This window comes from Eupeodes corollae, chromosome 2, assembly GCF_945859685.1.
Source record: "Eupeodes corollae chromosome 2, idEupCoro1.1, whole genome shotgun sequence".
NCBI classification, from domain to species: Eukaryota; Metazoa; Arthropoda; class Insecta; order Diptera; family Syrphidae; genus Eupeodes; species Eupeodes corollae.
Window position 1 is genome coordinate 87,914,416 of NC_079148.1, and position 21,473 is coordinate 87,935,888.

Below are 21,473 nucleotides of genomic sequence, written 5' to 3' on the forward strand. Positions count from 1 at the left end.
GTATTCAATTTATTTATTTTGAGTTTTGCTTGAATAAAAATTTAAAATAAGTTTGATGTCTGGCCCAACTGTGAGACTTTTGGAAAAGTTCAAAGCTATTGTGACTATTTTTTAACTTCCCACAGGAAGTGATTGTAATGATCCGATTTGTCGAATTGAAAATTATGACAGTTCTCGACGTTTCAAGGTCCCTAGAGTCCAAATAAAAGATTCTTAAAGAGATGTTCGGGCATGCGTGTGCACGTAAGTTTGCACCTTCGTACGTATTGATATCTTGTGAATTAATAAAGGTATTTACATACTTTTAAATCGTTTCAATCTGTGGGTTTCGGCTAAGAATCTCGTTAACAAAAATAGATTTTGAAATAAAACTATTTCACTACATATAAAACATTTTTGGTAATTTTTAGTTATTTTGTTATAAAAAGTCAACTGAAAACTCGTTTAAAAAAAGGCGAATACAAGAAAACAAAGAAAAATATTGACTTTAAATTATTAATATCAAAAATATTTGTATAAACATTTTGTTAAAGTCATAATATAGATTGATAGATAAATCTTTGTTCATTAAGAAATTTACATTGAGAAAAAAGAGTATACAATATTATGGAATATAAAATAAAAAACATACATATATCAATAATATTACAAAAATGTGATTAACGTTTTAAATGTTGTTTTGTTAAAGTGGCAAAGTAATTTAAAGAAGAAAAAGAAACGTCAACAATAAATATGTATGTGTTACTATTAAAATAAGAAAACAATTAACAATTAGGTACTTTAAATGGTTGTTCAAAATATTTTAGTTTAATATTTTTTTTAACTAAAAAACCGAAGATGGTGAAGAAGTGGAAAAGTTTCTGAGAATGTGGATTTTTTGTCTGTAATTATTTGCATGTGAGACATAGCGTACCAGCAACTTTCAATCGAACTCCTCGTTTAAAACACGAGGAAGCTTTTATCAAAATGAAGTCTACGGATTTCTTGTAAAATAGGACAAGTTGCTAAAAAATGGTAAGCATCTTCGTTTTAGTTTGAGTGCAGAGTGAACAAATTGCATCTTTGTCAGTTCTATGTGGCCTGTAGGTGAGCTCAAGAGTTTGAGTCCGTATTTTGAATATCAAACGTATATTAGAAGCAGAAAGGTCCTCACAGAAATAAATAAAATCACCCAAAGTTAAATTAAGGCGGTTATTGGTTGCTCTATAAAGCGATTTCCTAGCCCTTTAGTTGTATTCATTTCCTCATCAACCATCGAAATGCATTTGTATAAAGTATTTCTCCATTCTTCTTTTTTGTGTGCGTTTAGATTCATTGCTGAATTATGTGCTGTGGCAAGAGAATGCTAATTTCTAAAAGGAGAATATTCACAATGGAGTGATATAAGCAGGATTTGCTTGTGCAGATTACTATCAGGTCTATGCATAGCTTTAATAAGATAGTCAGCGTTGGCCTTTGAATTTCTAACATATATTTGCGGAAGCCCGGACTCAACATATTTGGCGTAATTAGACGTTCTACGGAGCAGCCGGAAGATTCTTTTGAAAATTTATTTCAATAATCCTCATAATTTTAGATTTAGAAACGTTGATTGTCCCACGAATCGCAAACATTGTTTAAGTTTATTTATCTGAAGCTTCAATGTCACTGGGTTATCAGAGAATACCACCACGTCATCAGCATAGAGCAAAATTTTTAAAGATAAATCGCCATAAAAAACGCCTCCCAGTAATGTATTTTCAATATCATTGATAAAAAGAGCGAACATCAGCGGACTCAATATACAGCCTTGTGGAACATCTGTTTCAGTTTTAAGAGATTTTACAAATTATAAGCAAAACAAATTGACAGACGGGTGGGGAGTGTGTGTGAATTAAAGCCTCTTTTATCAGTTTCAAGTTGGTAGCGCTATTGATACATGAGATATTTTGGGTTAACTAATATTTTTACCTTTTTTTAAAAATTGCCATGGTTAACAAACCACCCACTCAATTTTTTATAATCCTTCTGTATAACAACATTTATTTGAAGTCGATATGTCTACCTGTTGTTGAGACGTGGACGACAAAAAAGCTTCCCCAACCCACGGATGTACGAACGTACGAATACATGTACGCACAAACATCTCTCTAAAAATCTTTTATTTAGGTTCTAGGGACCTTGAAATTTTGAGAAATAACCACATTTTCAATTCGACAAATTGAACCGATTACAATACCTTCCCATGGGAAGCTAATACATTAGGTGGTGCAATCCGTTAAGAACTAGGGCCTAGTGGCTCACAACTCTCAACCATTCCTGTGTGCGAGTAATGTTAGCAGGATTGTAAACCGAATTCGAACTGCTAATTTGAAAAGACACTTTACTTTTAAATGCCCAGGCAGGAATCGAATGCAAGACCTCAAACATGACAGTATTTACTTGTGTTAAATATTTTGCATGGCTTTTGAATATTCGCACATTTAAACACAAAAGTTATAAGACATATTGGATACATTTTCAAAACATGTTTCTTATATGAACCCATCAGTTTATATCTTGATACTTTGCCAATTGTTGCCATGGTAATTTTTATAAAATACAATAAATTGTATAAACTTAATTCAATTATCAACTTCAACCTTTTAAATAGCGTTTTATGGACTATTGCCCATAGTTATCCATAATTCTGATCTTCTCGACCTTTAATATGTTTGTCTGTCTAAAAATAATCCCCTTTTCCTCTAGGGTGATAGAAAAAGATCTCAATTTATTTTATTTAACCTACTCCCCCATAATCACCACTTCTTAAATTTGTATTTGCCCCTTTGAAAGTCTGAAACAATCTTTAGTTTAATTCATTGAATCAATACGGAATCATAAGTCTTGTGCACTTAAATGACGGACAATTCCAATTTAAAAGGGCTGGGTAGTTGCACAATAGTCTATACCGACAATCGATATGATATAACTTTAATTATGTACTGTACAACGCACATGTACATAGATATGTTTGTATAATGTAGGTTCTAGTATAGTAAACATACATAGTATGCAAGCATAGGTTATTATTTATAACGAAATATTTTTGATGAGTGATAAAGATTTATTTGAGAACGCAATTCTTCAATGTTCGATGGATAAAGTATCTAAAAAATGTTAATATAAATATATGTATCTATAGTGTGTATATACTTGCCCGCATTTACTCGTATATGAGAAATTGTTTGTTTATCAAATAATATTTGAGGGTTACTTTAAAAAAAATTGAAGAAGTATTTCTTGGATGAATGGAGGTAAAGTTTAAAGGACAATGTTTATTTCGGGCGTACAGCCAACTGAATTGAAATAGGTACCAAATGGTAAATAATAGAAGTTTCTTACTTGCTGTTAAACGAAGGCATTACAATTTTTGAACACTTTTAGCCGACTGCCAAAGAAAGTTACAAAGATAAATTTCCTTTGGCGAATGAAAGAAGTTTCTTGGTTTGTTTGTTATTCAGTAACACTGTTTTTTGAACCTTTTTCAAACCACAGTTATGTGTAATGAATTTATTATTATTGACTCGTCAATTGTCAAGAGTCTATGGATGAAATGTACAAATCTTCCCCTATCAAACGAACTAACTATTGTATCTGTTCTTTGCATGTTCTTTACACAATTATGTATTTTTAATAATAATCAATAATTTCCACTATCGATCAAAATTTTGGACTTCTAAGCCTAAAAAGCATTATATTCTCAAAGAACTGTTTTTTTTTCTATATCGGGAAAATACTTAGTTCTTTTAGCTTTTGTAGATTTATGGCAAAAATACCTTTCAATTTATACATAAATGTTGCAGACCCTTTATAAGGTACATAAATCGACATTGTATACAAACACGTGCAACAGTTTAATAGGCTGGTGGTTTCGAGACTTGTAGCTACAGAATGAAATTATCTTAGTTTGGTTCTTTTGGTACTTATTTCAATTCTGCTGGTTTTACACTCAGCTAATATACAAATATGTCCATCGTCCTTCATACTAGCATTTTGTGCTGTGATCTTAGCTATGAATTTAATTTTGAAGTTATTTTGTCAGTGGGTTTGAGTTTAAAAAATTGCACTAAGACAAAATTGTATGATTTACATATTTCTTTTAGAAAAGAAAAGGTCACGTGAAGAACACAAAGTCAATTTCTAACAGACATTGTTGAAATACATAGGGAATAAATATAAATAATATTAATTCCTTTTTTTAACAATTTTAAACTCGGATAAGCATTAAATACAAGTCTTTTCTAGGCATTTGAGTTAGTTTGAAGCAGGACAAAGAACCAAGGTTTAATACAAACCCACCAGCTTGAGGCAAAATTAAGTCAGTATTTCCAATAAAATAAAATTTGTATTTTAAACAGCTTTCGTAATTGATGTTGGTTAAAATTAAAAAAAAATATTTTTTTTTTAAACTGCTAACAAAACTTCAGCCGTATTATTAAAAAAAATAAAAAAGGTTTTTGAAATCAACAATTGAAAACTTGAAAATTGAAAATAAAAAGAGGCTGGGATAAGACACCATCCCATCCCATCCTGTCTGTCGATTTGTTTAACCTAAAACTTTAACAAAATATTTATTTTAAATGTGTGTCAGATAAATAATGTAAATTCCTTTATTGTCCTAATACTTAAGTCGAAAACCATTTCTAATCAGTTTCCTGTTGGTTTTTTAGATTTTTGTGATTTGTTAAAAAAGTTGTCAATTTAATTTTTCTAAAAAAATTAATAAAAGTTAACAATATGTTGCACATTTTTAAGGAGAGTTTAAGAAAGCCAATTTTGTTATGTTTTTATTTCTTATATAAATGAATGCAGATGGATTTTTTAGAAAATTTTGCACAGAATGAAATTTAATTTTTTATGACATAGTATAACTTGAAATTAATTTGAAGCCAATATCTTAAATTTTTGAGTCGTGTTTTTTTATATGTTCTTTTTTTTTGGAAAAAAATGTCTAATCAATATTTCATTAAAATGAATCAGTTTGAAGTCAATGTCTTACATTTTTTAAGTAATGTTTGAGTTGAAATCAATTTTTAACAACTTTTTGTAATGCTATTTACCAAATTTCGAACACGTTCCATACAATTATTTTGGAGATAAAAAAATAAAGTTTGGTTTCCCGTCACTATATGTGACATAGAAAGTCGCTAGCGTTATTGGTTTGTTTGAGATATTTGAGTTAACAAACAAAAAACACCCACTGATTTTTTTAAGGGTCCTTTCTGCGTCTTTCTGCATTAATATCGGTATAACAAAATTTATATGAAGCTGATATCTCTACTGAATTTTGACAATGAAAATAGCTTGCCCAATGTACGCACTTTAGGGACCTTGAAACGTTGAGAAATGGCAAAATTTCCAATTCGACAAATAAGAAAGACTGCAATAACTTTCAATAGAAAGTTAAAAATTTTAGAGCCGTATTTAATGTTGATGACAATTTTGTTTGAACAATTTTAATTTTCTTTTTATAAGAATTTAAAATATTGTTTAATTTTTAAGGCAGGGCATTTATTTATTATCGAGGAAAGAAGTTTCACTTTTATTATTCACACAAAACAGTTAAATACGATACCATTATGTGAGGGGTGATTTTTCTTGGAATTTAGAGATGGACCAATCTTCCAAATTCATGATTATCATGAACAAATAAATATATCGTATTATTATCCTTGAAAGAAACTTTAGCCATAGTTTTCATTTGTTCAACAACAGACACAAACTGTGGCTTAAAACAGCTCTAGCCCCTAAGCAAAAATCCCCAAATCTAAAATATCAATAACCAAAATCCCCAAAACCAAAATTCCCAAATTTAAAATCTTAAAAATCAAAATCCGTAAGTACAGATCCATCATATTTCGAGTATCTAAAAAACTATGTTTGGCGCAAAAAATAATTTCTTAGATATACTTGCAATATGGTGAATCCGTGCTTAAAGACTTCCGATGACCAGGGTTCGGACTTCTGATTGAAAATTAAAAAAAAAAACTGAGCAGATCATTTTAGAAAAGGTAAGTTTATAAGACAATGTTACTTTCCTTAAATTAGAGCTATTTAATCCCAATTTTAAACTAATGCTTTATAAGCGAAAAAAGTAAATTTTTTCAGATCGTAATTAATGACGTTTAAAGTTTGTTCGAAACAGTAGTACTATCTTTTACCCATTCACTGTAGTTTATCTGTTGTATTTCCATGTATTGATGGACTATTTTGTTCAATACAAGAAGTAGAGCTTGAAAAGTGAAGTATATTTTATACCCAGGTAAATCTACTTCGTTAAAATTAAAATTATTTTTAAGAAAATGCACACCACAGTATCAAGGCCTTCACACAAATAATGAAAACCAATAGTTTTAGACAGCGGCGGCGATTGGGAATTTTAGATTTGCGGATTTCGTTTGTGGATTATGTGCATAAAGATTTAAATCCTGGGGATTTTGTTTTTGGGGACTTAACGCTTGGGGATAACTAATTTGTGTATTTCTTAAAATGTGGGGATTTTGTTTTTGGAAATTTTGAACTTGGGTATTATGTCGGTATCCCGCTTAAAACACCAAAGCAATGGATTACATGCCATCCTTGTAATTACATTCCAAAAACCTTATAAGTTTTTGCTGCATAGTATATAGAGTTAGTCGAAAAAAAATACAAAATATTTTGTTATATCAAAACTGAGTGCTATTTAATTCAATTTGACCAATTTCCACTCTTAGTTTAACATTCGCTATTATTTTTAACAATCCGAACCGAAAGAAAAATTGATAGAAACAAAAATAGTAATATAGATACAAATGTATCTACTTGAGGCATAAGAGCATAAGGACCCAAAGTCCTCTTATAATATACCTAAATTGTTCTTTTACGTATTTAGTTGTTTTTGTTAGCAAATATAAAAAAATGTATATTCTATTAAAATACGAGTTATACTACCTGTAAGATATATATTTTTTTTTCAATTTACTGACCTATGACTTCTTTGGTTATGGGGTTTTCTTAATTAACCTTTGCTCAAAAATGCGGAACTTACAATTCATTTACAGATATTAATATTTTCGAAACTAAAACACTCCAATTTCTTTTTGGTCCATTATGTAAATCCCATGACTCAACACAACCATTAATACTTAAAACAGTACTTATTTAATGTATCTTTCACTTAAAAACAAATCTTAAAATAATTTCCAATAAAGAATCAACTAAGCACCCTATTTAATATTCAAGAACGATACGTACTCTTCTTCTTCTTGTGTATAGTACCTATATTACATATGTAGGTATATTATTGTTTTGTTTTGTTTTCTTTTTATTTTGTTTTATTTTGCTATTTATTCTGCATCGTCATCGCCTTTGTACTCTTTTTCTCACCCTGCCAAAGCCGCTGCGGCACCAATCGGTGATCAAACTAAAACTTAAAGACATTGAGTATATGTATGTATGTAGGTATCTAAGTGTATTTGTGTGAGATTGTGCTTTCCGCCTCATCTGCCCCCTAATCGCACAAAAACAACAACAACAAAAATAGTAATACACAAAACGAATAAGAGCGAAAAACTATCTACTTGTGGTCGAGACCGAGAGCTACGTGGCCAGGGGCGCACTATGAACTGAAAAAAAGAAAAACACAATCTTTGAGTCTCTCGAATCTTCAAATAAGTTGATATTTTAAAACAGTCTTACAATGTCCTTTAATTTTATGAAGTTTAAAAACATCAAACAAATTAAGAAGGGACTGAACAGTCCGTTGAGAACTTAATTGCATTTTGAATTTTAAAGACAACTAGACCGGAATAGAAACTTGCCAAACAAACAGAATATTCAAAAGAGTGTGCATTCCTTTAGCCGAACGTTTATATGTTCGCCTATAACCTGCATTGTAAACGAAAGATCTTTTAAATGACAACTCATAGAATCATAGTCTTTGGGGCCACAGTAAATATGAATCGGTAGAAAATCTTTTAAGATTCTACTCAAAAAGATGTTTCCAACTTCCAAAAAATACACCAAACGTGTTAATTATTAAAACCGGGTATCACCGTTTTTCCTCAGAACACTTGGCCTGCACATCTTCTTCTTTAAAGAGTTTTTTATAAGGCTGATGTGATGACACATTACCTAAAATGATTACAATGAACAAAATCTTCGGTTGGAGAAGTTGAGGGAATTAGCAGATTAGTGTTGAATGGATTTTATTCTTACCGGCTTCAATGGAAAGGAAAGTCAAAGATTCCTTGCATAATCTCATTGCCGAAATTGTTGAAGAATGTAGGAAAATGTAGACTCGAATGTATGGCACAAGTAACTTCTTCAGTACAAAGAGCCAAGTATGTCATTCTTGAACTAAATCTTAGTAAAAGAAATTATTTTAAGATCGCTTTCAATCCAAAGATAATATCTACGGTTTTATTTTATAAATAAAAATTTAAACTTCAATTTAGAACCTTGTTTAAAAATTGTCAATCAGGCAAACGGCAAAGCCATGCCAAAAGCATTTAGTTAAGCCTTTGAAAAAATTGTATTTATAAATGAACTTGAATTTTGTACTTCCTTTTTTAGGGATGTATTATATCTTTCAAGGTATCAAAAGAATTCTACATTGATCTGAGTCTGACAATAATTACACCAATTTCCAGCCCATTTATCTTTATCTGCACTAAGGTACTTCCTATCATCTGCATTCATCTAGATTTTCTTTATTTTGATTATTTGTCTCTATCAACAAGTTTTTATTTCTATATTTAACATTATTTTACCACAAATTGAAAGAAAGCACAAGTTAATAATATTACACAAAAAAGTGAACGTATACCAAATTAAGAAAAACTTAAGTTGTCCGTGAAAAACTGAAGCGCCTTAAGATATCTTCTGTTGTAACGATCTTGTAGTATGTACTAAAATTACAAACAGGCTTAAATAATATAAGTATAAAAATGTAAGTTTCTAGCTTCCAAAACTGCCTTCTTCAAGACCATGAAAATATATATAGATATAGATTCAATATTTAGTATATTTCGCCCTCTTTGCGGATGCACAGTGCAACCGTTAGTTCGGCCCTGATGTGGAGGTTGGAGCGTGGAGCCTTTGGCATTGGCGCTCGTTGGCGTCACGTCATTGTCGTTTTCTTTCCAATTCTCGGTCGCTTTCTTTCACGTTCACGTTTTGTGTTCCACAATCTTCATGGAATGCTTGTGCTTGCTTCTCTTATAGATACTAAAACTGAACACATTGAGAAGACTACATTTTGTATGGAAAAGCATGTGAAAGAAAAAAAAATTGTTAACTTCCATATTGAGTCTTCCAATTTTGTTAGATCAGTCGCCAACTGGCATTTAGATCGTTTTAAACGCTCATCGGTTTTGTTTTCTACAGACAAATATGTACGTGCGTATCGTAAAATTGTTTTGAAGATTGAAGAATACGAAGTGCGCCGCGCCGCAACATCTTCAACTTTCAACGTAAAGCCTTAGCGTATATAGTGTAGGTTGGTTGTTTTGTATATATGCTCTTCGTTATGCTTGTATTCGAGCAAATGTGAAGTTTGTAATTAATTGGGCGCGATCCTCGGCAAGAAGTTTTGTGCGTTTTGTTTACATTTGAAAATCACTCGAAACACTTATAGAAAAAGTATCTACGCTGCGTAGATGTCTAGTTGTATATGCGATGCGGTGCAAGTGCTGCAACTTACCACACACACCTTCCTTTAATTTACGTACCACATTCCGCTTAAAATCTTTTGTTTATATTTGCACGTGTCGATGTTATTTAATGTTGTTGTTTTTAAGAACACCTTCCAACCTCAGTGAAAGAAATAAGGAATTCGAAGTAATTACCGTCAGTTAATGACAGCTTTTAATTCACCACTTTGTTGTTGGCACTTCGTTTACTTCAGTGTTAGTGTATACAAAATTTCGATTCGTATAGATATGTTTTATAACTTTAATTTTTGTTTTATTTTTATCATTTCTTGCTTGCTTCCATGGTTCTTTGTGTTCTTTTTTTGCGAATAAAAACAAATTTTGATTTTGCTAAACACCTTTCGCCAATTGTCGTTATCGTATGGTTTATAAAATAAAGTGTGGTGAATTTCGATGAAAAATCAATTTATTGCAATTAGTCAATGTGTAGAATGATATCATAGATCGGACACAGCCAAGGCCGTAGCTTGTGAAGGTGGTGCTCTAAGGTGGAATATTTGAGCGAGTGAGCTGTATCTTTATTGGAGATTTTGTTCTATATTCTCTGGACTGATATTTTAATTCCCTTAAACCGAAAATAATTATCGAGTTTAAATATGATCCTTAATGTACATGGCATTCAATATTTTGTATATGGATGTGGCACAAAGATCCCATGACGGATTTTTGTTCCTTCGTGAAGGGTGATTATTATGTGGCTCGACAGTCCGTTGAGAACTAGAGCCTTGTACAACTGTCAGCCATTCCTGTGTTCGAGTTGTGAAAGAGGTGACCCACAAGCACTTTTCATGACAAGAAGTACTCCTGGAGGAGTGAATTCCTCGCAAGAGGCAGAACCCGTGAAAACAAAACCTTAAGTGTCATAGACCGGGATCGAACCCAAGAACTCTTGCATGACACTCCTACGCAACTACCATCACAAGAGGTCCTGTTTGATCTGAATCTTTCCTACAAGACACCAAATTCATAATGTAGTAATAGGGGGTCCACATTTGGCGATGGTATGTCAGTAATAACTTACCGAATCACCGAATATTCTCTTCAAATGCGTCAATCGTCAACAGCTAACCTGCGTAGACAAACAACTTCACGTAAGCCCACAAAAAATAGTCCAGTCACGGCGAAGCCCCCAAAGCCCAAATAAATCGCTCACCAAAAGTTTCTTTCAATAAATTAATGCGTCACTTGAACGTACCAATTTGTACGAATTACAAATTAGTTTTATTCATTGTGAAATGACAAACCAAACTTAGCATAAATTAAGTGACACCTGTCAAAAGATTGCAAACCACGCGTCACATTAGTCAGATAGTTAAAATGTATGTAATGTTTGCATATGAGATATCATATTCATATGCACGTTATGCTGAGACCATTTTAATTAATTAAGTATCGAGATTTATTAAAGTGATTACCCTTCAACGAAATTTCCTCCTCTCTGACTACGGCTATGAAATCAGCAATAGATACAAACAAAATAATCAAACTCAAACTCGTTTCAAAAATGTGCTTCCGTCTCATCTTGGAATTCATAATGAACTTGAGGCAGAAAAAACAAACTTTTTTCATGTGCGAATTATTTGTAATGAAGCTTTTTAATAACATGTCCATTATTCAAAGTAACAAAAATTAGTATGCCACACAAAGATGAGTGCATTTGGTTTACATAAACGTAACGCATATCTAATTAAAGTTGCATTTTGATAACGTTATTGTTTTAAACTTTTTTTTTTTCTTTTTTGATTGACGAGTTTTGTTTGTTTAATATCAATCTTTTACATTCTATGAATATCCCATATAAATGGGCGTAACGTCGCTCGTAGTTGTGTTGTCATTCTAACTGAGTTTCAAGTTGAATTTGATTTCTTGCCATCTGTCAGTTATTTGACATTTGTTTGTTACAAATAAATTAAATGTATGTATATGTGGGAAGTGGGAGGTTATTTCTGTTCATCGCAATCGCAATCTATCTTTTACTTTCTCACCCTTGTGTGTTCTATGGAGTGTCTCTGGCATAGTCATAGTCATATTCAAAGTCGTTGTAATAAATTCAAATGAGAGAGTTTTTAATTATATTTATTTATTTTTATATTTTTTGCTGCTGGGCTGTGTGGTGTGTCTATATGCCTACATTTTATTCAGACTAAATTGTCTCAAGGTTGAAATAATAAACACAAGCCAGTGTAAGGTATTCTTAATTTAGAAAACTAAATTTCGTTTATTTAACATTTTTAATGGAATGTAGGTATATGTAGATATACATAGAAATGTACTTCACTAATTGTTTGTGTATTCTTCACTGTTTTGGATTGAAATGTCAAAGTTATCTATGTTACTAAGATAATATTAGTAAACATTTGTTATATGAAAAAAAAACAAAACTTTATCAGCAACCTACATTGTACATACATAAGTATTTCTTTAGATACTTTGACGTAGCACTACTAAAATATTGTTGGGTTAAGACATGTGGCTTCTAATTAAGACAGTTGCTTTATTTTCTTTGAGATTTAGCAACAGTGTGACGAAAACAAACAAAAATTAAAGTTAAAATCTATATCTATGTATCTATTGTTGAGTAGCGTAAGTCATAAAATATCTGTCTTTTGTTTCAAAGGCACAGAAAATACCAAAGGTTTAGTTGTTATTACACAAAAAAATCTCCTTACATAAGGTAGAAATAAATTAATTTGTTTGGTAGTAAAGTTGTCAAATAAAATATATACATTTTGGCATTATACACAAATTCAATAAATCAGAAACTAAATGGAGTTTTCACGTTCCAGTCAATGGCCAATCAGATACTAAAACATACCTTATGTCGTCTAATTATCTGTAAAAGGACATAGTTATAATTCTTTTAAACTTAATAAGTATACATTTTCTTTTAAACAACTTAAGTACAACGAATAAAGAAAGGAGCTACATGCCACTCTCTTAAACGGCCCATAGTCACCACACTTGTATCGGAGTGCAGAATTTTGTGCTGTGTATGGGCTGGAATAGACACCGATTTTCAGTGTTAAACACGGAGCGAGTTAAATCAAAAGTTTTTGATTTTTCTGGGTCGGTGTCTATCGGTGTGATATGTATATTGTATAGGGATGAGCACGCACATTTACTTTTCAGGTGCATCTGAATTATTGTTGAGTGCGGTGCGTCGCAGGTTGTTCCAATACAAGCCTTAAGCTTCAACGTTACTCATTCTAATCACTCCTCTTTGAGATCTCTTTCACAACTAATGTTTAGTACGATTGGTGTGTCATGTGTGCAAGGCTACACCGGTCAGTACACCAATGTGCACACAAGTGTGGTTTCTATGGGTCGCTTTACTAATACAAAAAAAAATACGAAGGAATGTTCGTTAAGCAACTATAATAAAAATAATAATAAATAATACGTTTCTTAAAAATGGTCTACAAGATTATATAATTCCCATAAAACCCACTACAATGTAATATATAAATAATATATGAAGAGATCATTACAATACTCATTACAATGAAAATAGAATGACATAATGTTTTCAAAGCCAAACCACTTGATATAATAAAAAAAGCAATTCTTTTGCGGGCGTAAAAATTGTACTCAAGCTTGATACACTAATTAATTAGAATTATTAAAATTAACCTTATGAGAGAAAATAATGTATATTTTAAACATACTAATAAGTAAAGCATAAAGTGGATTTCTTTACTTTATCTATTTAACTATTTTATACCAGTGTTTTATCCCGAGCAACAAGACATGGTCACAGGGATAAAAGCATGAAAGTTAAACAAAAAAAATAATTGAATAGCTATTTAAAACTAATTAAATAAAACCTGCTACTATCCTGAAAACATTAAAAAATTTGTAAGCCTTACACTTCCGATTTGTATAAATTGTATTGTAATCAAAATGATTATGATTGATTGAGTTATTTCTTGATTGAGTTATTTCTTGTGAATTTTTAAATACAACTCTCTCATAAGGTTCGGTGGAACAAATTTAACCTATAATGCAATTTAAAAAAAAATGCGTTTAACTTATTGCATTTTAAATAAAAGTAATAATATAAATATAAACAAAATTAATAGAAAATTCCTAAGCAAAATCTCAAAGTCTCTACAAAACTTCTGCTTCTATATAAGCAACACATGATCGTTGGTGTTAAAATTCAACATTACAATAGGAGAGTGTTCGTCCTTCGATTATTCGGAAATCTGGTTCCTATGTGATAATTTCAATAGTTGATTAGTTGAGAGCAGAATAGATCCCAATGACATTCAAATTAGATTCGTGATTACCTTATCGATAAGGATTATGAAAATGTTCACTTTATTTTCCTTTCCAATTACAGATGAAATTTAAAAAACATGAATATGAGATTTGAGATTTTTTTCATTTATTTATGAAGCAGATGTACATCAAGTAAAATTGTATTACATTCAATTAATTAATTATAAATAAGATTATGAAATTTATATACATAGCTTACAAATTTAAAGAAGATTACAAAAATTAAATAAAACAAATTAAAATTGACGCAAAAGAATTAAAAATGAGTATACCTATTTTAAAAAGTGTATTCCAGTTCAAGTTTGTGAAATATTTAAAATAAATATTTTGCTAATTTTCTGGGGCCCTACTATGTAACTCGATTCTAAAATAAAATTGCTCAAATTTGAAAAATTGATACAATGTATCTATTTGACTACTTTCGACCCAACGAGAATCGAATAGTTCTAGTAGTGCCAATTCTTATGAGCTTTCGAATAAACGAGGAACTACGTAACTCGAAATTAGAACTCAAAACAGGAGCGAAGTTTTTTTTGTCAAAGTGTAAGTCAAATGTAGAATATGAGTTCCATCTACCACCCTAATTACACCGGGAATTCGTGATTGTTGTAAAAAAAAAGAAATTAGACTTTCGTTTCTCTTCCTTATTTATTTTAAAATTTATCATCAGCGGACACATGACTCTTTCGATTGAAGTCAAAACTTCGGCAATTATTTTTGACTTGGTTTGCTGTCCAGCGTTCTTGTCACCACCGATTGGGTTTTGGTAACCTCCTGTTGCCAAAGAATTCAATCCTGCTGATAACTTAATAATAATCGGAACAGCATTTTGTCTTCTACGAGTAGTCATGTCGGATGATATGGTGTTAAGGTAGAAAATAAATCCGCCTTTAGAAAGACGATAGTACTTAACAAAACTTAAACAAATGTATATATTTTTCATTAAGAATGCATTCAAAAACTCTTCCGTATATAAAGGGTGATTTTTTAAAAGATATAAGAAAGTTTTTTAAAAACACATAAAATTCAAAAAAAATGCATGACATCTTTATTTAAATCGATGGTACGGTCCATATAATTAAATGTTTGAAGATTATTTCATGCAAATGTCGACCTTGACTGCTCCTCAAATGGTAAATCCTCTTAGTACAATTTGGGCATACTCTTTCCAACATTTCGGCCGATATCTCACGAATAAATTCAATATTGTATTCCAATGCGTCAATTAAAGTGAACTTCTCTGTATAGACATGAACTTTAACATAGCTGCACAAACAACAGTATAAACGCGTTAAATCACACGGTCTAGGCGGCCAATTGAGCATCTTGTTGAAACCACGTGTCATGCTTCATGAAAGTCAAGCGCTTCCATTCTGTTTAAAAAATTCCCATCATCTTTGATGAAGTACGGTCCAATAATGCAAACAGCCCATAAACCGTACCAAACTGTGATATTCACTCCAAAATCGACAATTCGGCTTATTTACAAACCAATTGAGCAAAAAATAAGCTTTGCTGAACACAATTTTTTGGTAAAAAGGCGGATCTTCGGCCAACTTTCCAAGAGCCCATTCACCAAAAGTTTTACGTTGCAGTAGGTCGTTCGGCTTCAATTCCTGCACCAGCAGTATTTTGAAAGGCATCACACCTAAAACCTTCCGCAAAATTTTCCACGTTGCTGAGTTACAGAGCCCCAATTGCTGCGAACGGCGACAAATTAATAATTGATGGTCATCAGATGCGATAAACCTTTAAACAACTCGATACTCGTTCGAAAGTACAATTTTTTTTGAAAACAAGTTGGTATAACCGGCATCCGATTCTACTTTCATACGTAGTACGATTTGAAAGTAGAGTCGGAAATGAATTTGGAATAGAATTAAAAGTAGAATCGAGTTACATAGTAAGGCCCCAGTTTTCGTTTCTAAACTTCATATGACTGGAAAGATAGTCTAAATGACTTCAGAAAGTCTGTTAGATGGTTAACTTGGAGTCTTTTTATCATCAACATTGAAAAGCAAGATACAATACCAATAATCGAAGAAAGCTTTTAAGTTAGAGCTAAAACGTTGACGAGCTTGAAACGAGACATAATAAAATATACGCAGGTTAAAAAAAATCGAACAGTGGCATTAAAATGCTACCTTTACCTTCTGAGCCGAATGAGAGTCAATGTTTACAAAAGCTTACACCCATACGCAATTTAGTATGAGTGAGTAGAATTGATCTAATAATAGATAGTCCTAGAGCGAAGCATAAATCTTTGACACAACAGTATTTTTCGAATGTATCCCAATTTAGTCCATTGTTAAAGATCAATCCTAAGTTTTTGGCTTGTGTAATAAAATCAGTTATGTAATTATTCAATATAAAGGAAGGGAAGTTTTCATAGCTTTGAGTTTTATATTCCATATCGGAAGAGCTTTAGTTTTTTCAGGATTATTTCTTTATTTTATCAATTGCTCGAAGATCTGCTGATTACAAAATTACTACAAAATAATAAAGCTAATAAGATATATGTATACATATTTACAAGGAATTTTAGATAACAAATAATTAATCAATTACATATTTCAAGAATTTTTTTCTTAAAACTATATCTATTCATACAAACGTCAATTTCATTATAAACCATATTAAATAGATACACAGAATACGCTATTGGTTCATTTAGACAATAATTAGTCCTATGAAGAGGAGGATAATATAATTAATTTATGTTGCGAAAAACTAGTGATGGGGCATGAAAATCAAGAGAATTTATTCTGTTATCAATAATATCTTAATGAACACTTAAGACTTGTCTCCGACATTTAAGCTTTTTTAAGGCAATAGAGCGTACCTTTATTTATAATCTGGAAAAGACTTAGATACACTAAAAATTTAACACTTCGAGTAAGAATATTGTTTATATCCAACCGCATTGATAAGCAATGATAAGATGTAAACCATTTATAAAGATTATAAAAAGAAGTGGAACCAAATGGCTGCCTTGTGGAAGACCCGACAACACGTCTATAAGATTTGAAACACAATCATCTATTTTAACAGCTTGTTTTCTATCAGTAAGCTATGAACCTAACCACTGTAAAAATGAAGCATTCAATCCTAACATCTTAAGCCTTTGTAGGAGAAGACCATGATGCACGCGGTCAAAGGCTTTAACAAAATCAGTATATATTACATCAACTTGTCTACCCTTTTCAACGTGATTATAACAATAATTTGCAAATAGACTTCAATACACGTTGATCTATCCTTCCCAAAACTATGTTATTTTTGAGACGAGAAATTCTTGACAGCAAAATAAAGTTTTTGGGTGACCATTTTTTCAAAAAGTTTGGGTTTGATATTGGTCTATAATTTTTTACTAAGTGCTTAAGACCACTCTTATAAATAGGATCTATATAAGATATTTTACATTTATTAAGAAAAACACCAGTTTGTAAAGATTTATTAAAAATAAGGGTTAAAACACTACAAAGTGAATACGAACATTTTGACAAAAGAATAGGAGGAATCATATCAAGCCAGGTTTTTTTTGACACATACATTTTTTTAAGGTATCCGGAACATCTTTTTCTAAAAAACTCTGTAGTCTAAAATCAATCAAAGGAGTTATATCAGGATACAAGCTGCTGATATTTGTTTAATTATAAGAAGTTTGAAAGAATTGAGGTCACATGAGGACTGAATATCATTAGATGTAAGTTAATTGTATTCCATACCTTGAGGAAAAGATGAACAATTTCTTTTAGAGTTCAGAAATATCCAAAAAGATTTCGAATTCTCTTTTATATTTGATTCAGTATTCATAATATAATGTCTAGACAAAAACTTGTTGAGAAAATCAAGGTCTTTTCTTAACGTTTTGTCCAACACGTCGTTTTTCTCTCTAGTGTTGACGGTTAAGTTTTGCACAATTCTTTCCAGAACGATATCAAAGAAGCCACATGACAATGCATCGGTGAGATGTTTTCCGACCTTGATAGAGCAGCGTGCATTCTCCATCGTCATTCTGCACAAACGGATAAGTTTGGCAGAAATGCCAAAACTAGACATTGCTCTGTAGAGCTCTTCCCTATGGATGCTGTTGTACGCGGCTTTAAAATCGATGAAGAAGTGGTGGGTATCGGCCGTAGTGTGAATATTTGGTCGATAGTGGACTTTACTTTCCTGGTCTGAAACCACACTGATAAGGACCTATCAGGTTGTTGACGAACGGCTTCAGACGTTCACATGAAACGGCAGAAAGGATCTTATATGCAATGTTAAGGAGACTGATGCCTCTGTAGTTGTCGCAATTTAGAGGGTCTCCTTTTTTATATATCGGCCAAACTATGCTGAGATTCCACTCATTGGGCATGCTTTCTTCCGACCATATCAGATCAGACCCATGAATAAGTTCACTTAAACTTATAGGAAAAACTAAAAGAAAGTTCATACTATCAATAATCAACAAGTAAAAATTAATCTAATCTAAATAAACAAAACATTATATGGTACATTTTTGTATGCGAGTGGGCTTTATCCAATATATGGTACAAATGGCAGCGACATTCACACTTTGCCTCTGCCTTTGCCTTTGCCTTTGCCACACCATTCAGCAAATGGTTCTTTCTTCTATGAATTCTCATTGTTGTATATCGCTTTTATTTTTATTTTTTGGAGTGCGCCTCTAGCACCATCAGTTTTTGAAGCATAGTTCTATATGCTTAAAGTGTTTTGGTACTGCGCTGCGGTGGCGTTGGTGGTTATAATCATGATGTTGCAGCGTCTGATGTAGCCACAATTCTGCTAGACTCTGTCTCTAGTCCCGGTACCAGCTCCAATCGAATAGCTTTTTTTGTGGTCAGTTTTTACATAGCTTGTATCTCACATCTGAATCCACCGTCATCGTCTTAGTCGTAGTCGTCGTCATCATCATATTTTTAATACAAGTACCTACCTACCCAGAACTGATGGTAGTAACGCGCAAATCGCGTGCGAAAGAGCTGCAGTCGGATTTTTGACGCTTTCGCATGTGCAACATAAAGGCGGCGAAAACGCTTGCAAATTATATTGCCTTTGCTAAAAGATACTCTGTTGAGTCGGTTTCGGTTTGAGAAGCAAAATAAAATAAAACAAAAATTAATAAACAAGAATGTGCAAGCGGAATGTGGATGATTTGAGTTGTTCGTTTTTTGCCGGATAGCATCCTTCTAGATATACGCGATGCGCTAAAGCATCTTTCTATGCCAACTAATAGCTTACACCTACTATCTATATATATACACATAAATATATTTCAGTGGTTTTATTTTTAGGAATTATTCAAATATATTATAAAATCTGTGTTTCTGAGTGCAAGTGCGAAAGCGAGTGCGAGTGCAAATGCGAACGTGGAGATGCAATCGCACAAAGTGCAACGAATTCTAGATCCTGCATCATAGAACTTACCTACATATATAATATATACATAAATTGTGCCTGTGCGTTTGAAAATGCTTGCGGAGAAATAAATAATAAAAACAAAAAGTAATTGTTTCAGCAATGGAACTACCAAAGGATTATTTATACAGGCTTTATAGAATGGTAAGACAAACTTTTTTTAATCGAAGTTAGAATTGTATTACATATATATTTGCAACTTATATCTATATAAAGTATCTATTTTAAATCATGAAATGCTTGTTTTAAGTGTGAGCTATAAGAAAAGTGGTGATTTATCTTATAAATACTAACTACTAGTATAAGTACATATCTGTAGTGCATTTGGTTTGCGGTTTATGCCTTTGTACTCACGTCAGAGTACGATGACTTTTTTATATTTTGTGTTCATTATTTAATTGATTGTTATTGAATCATACCATATACTTTAGCTGGAGTACTTGAGGTTATTTATTTACATTCATACAGATACATATACCTATAAAGACATTTTTCTGGGGTAATAAACGATGGAGTTGGATTTGTTAAAGAAGGGCACCGAAGATATACTGTTTAGCATAACACATATATGTATATGTACATAATATCTTCCCAGTGATTCTGTGGTTCCTATATAAGTAGATAGGTAGATATATCATCTTGCAATAAGGAGTGAATGTGCTTGTATGCAGTTGTGGTTATTTGGTTTCTGCATGCGTATAGGTTGAGTAATCAAATTACTAAGTACGGCTTTTTTTGCGATGCTGTTTAAAATTGAATTCAACAGAACAACATCAAGACATTATTCAATTGACTGTTTCTTGAACAAAAATGTAAGTCAAAATAACGTTGAATGCTTATGTATTTACTACATTTTATGTTCGCTACAAAGTGTTTATACTAGTGCACTGTATGAGCCAATTTTTTGACGAAATTTTTTCCTGATTACAGAAAAGTAAAGGTAGATATTTTTAGTCAATAACACTGTGCTACTGAGGTATTAAATTAATTACAAATTATGTATATTTGAAGGCACCTAATAGATATTGTAGGTACGTAAAAAAATTGCTTGATATGCATTTTGGTTGATGACTTTTATCAATCTAATGTAGAAATGATTTGCATAAAAGTTAAAACTGAGATAGGACTGCTATACATTATCGCCACATATATACCTCCAAGCTCTCTCAATTAAATGCCTAGACAAAATAAACGATCATATTGAGCCACAAGACAAGATACTAGTCTTATTTCTATCTTCCAAACTTGATCTGGACTAAACAGACGCATGAGAACTATCTATCTCCTATTACAACATCCTCTGCCAACGAATTCTTGACAAATTGATTGTCTTTCCTCATGTGGACTAAGCCAATTGCCAACAACTTTAACAAAATATTTTTATTTATATATTTCTCGGACATCACCCAGCATTAGTCCTATCTTTTAATTTAAATGTATGTAATGTTCCTAATTGCTCCAAAGAAAATCTTGAGTTTATAAAATAAAGACTTAAGGAACTTTTTAACCTGTTATGTAATGTTAACTGAAATCATTTGTTTAAGAACTGTGACATTAACGCTATGTGCTAAAAACTCTACTGTGTTCTCTTTAACTTTTTTTATGAGACCTCACCATTGAGAAAGCCGCGAAATGTTTCTAAATCTGACTCTTGCCTAAAAAACTTAAAAAATAAAATAAACAAGGCCTGTGTTAAATATAATAAAACAAAAGCTGACTTGGTAATATACAATGAGCTAAAAAATACGTTTATTGACTATTTAGATATTCTGTATAATGACTTTATTTTAAATACTAAAACCGACATAAAAACCAACCCAAAAAACTTTTGTAGCTATGTTAATAGTAAGAGAAATACTAACGGGTATCCAAACTGCATGTCCTTCAACAACGAACTTAGCCATGACTCAGAAAAAAATTCAAATATGTTTGCGAATTTTTTCAAAGATGCTTTCGGAGTAGCAAACTCCTAACAAACGCCTCAGTTATTGGCCCTCTCACAAAATTTCCCTCATTTGAATTCAATTAGTCTTTGGATCTCTGAAGATG

At 31.7% G+C, this 21,473-nt stretch overlaps 1 protein-coding gene across 11 annotated transcripts in view; it reads left to right on the forward strand.

The window, feature by feature from the left end:
• LOC129947202 (tensin-1) overlaps positions 1–21,473 on the forward strand; it is a 179,481-nt gene that overhangs the window by 57,043 nt on the left and 100,965 nt on the right. Inside the window, exons 1-2 of one of the 11 annotated variants that reach the window (XM_056057663.1) lie at positions 9,339–9,499; positions 19,301–19,568. The exons of 8 other annotated variants lie outside the window; for them this stretch is intronic. In XM_056057663.1, the coding sequence (XP_055913638.1) occupies positions 19,527–19,568 (42 nt within the window). In that variant the 5' untranslated portion in view covers positions 9,339–9,499; positions 19,301–19,526. Of the gene's footprint in view, positions 1–9,338; positions 9,500–19,300; positions 19,569–21,473 lie in introns of those variants that run through there. 2 more of the 11 variants (XM_056057664.1, XM_056057672.1) reach the window with 2 other exon arrangements.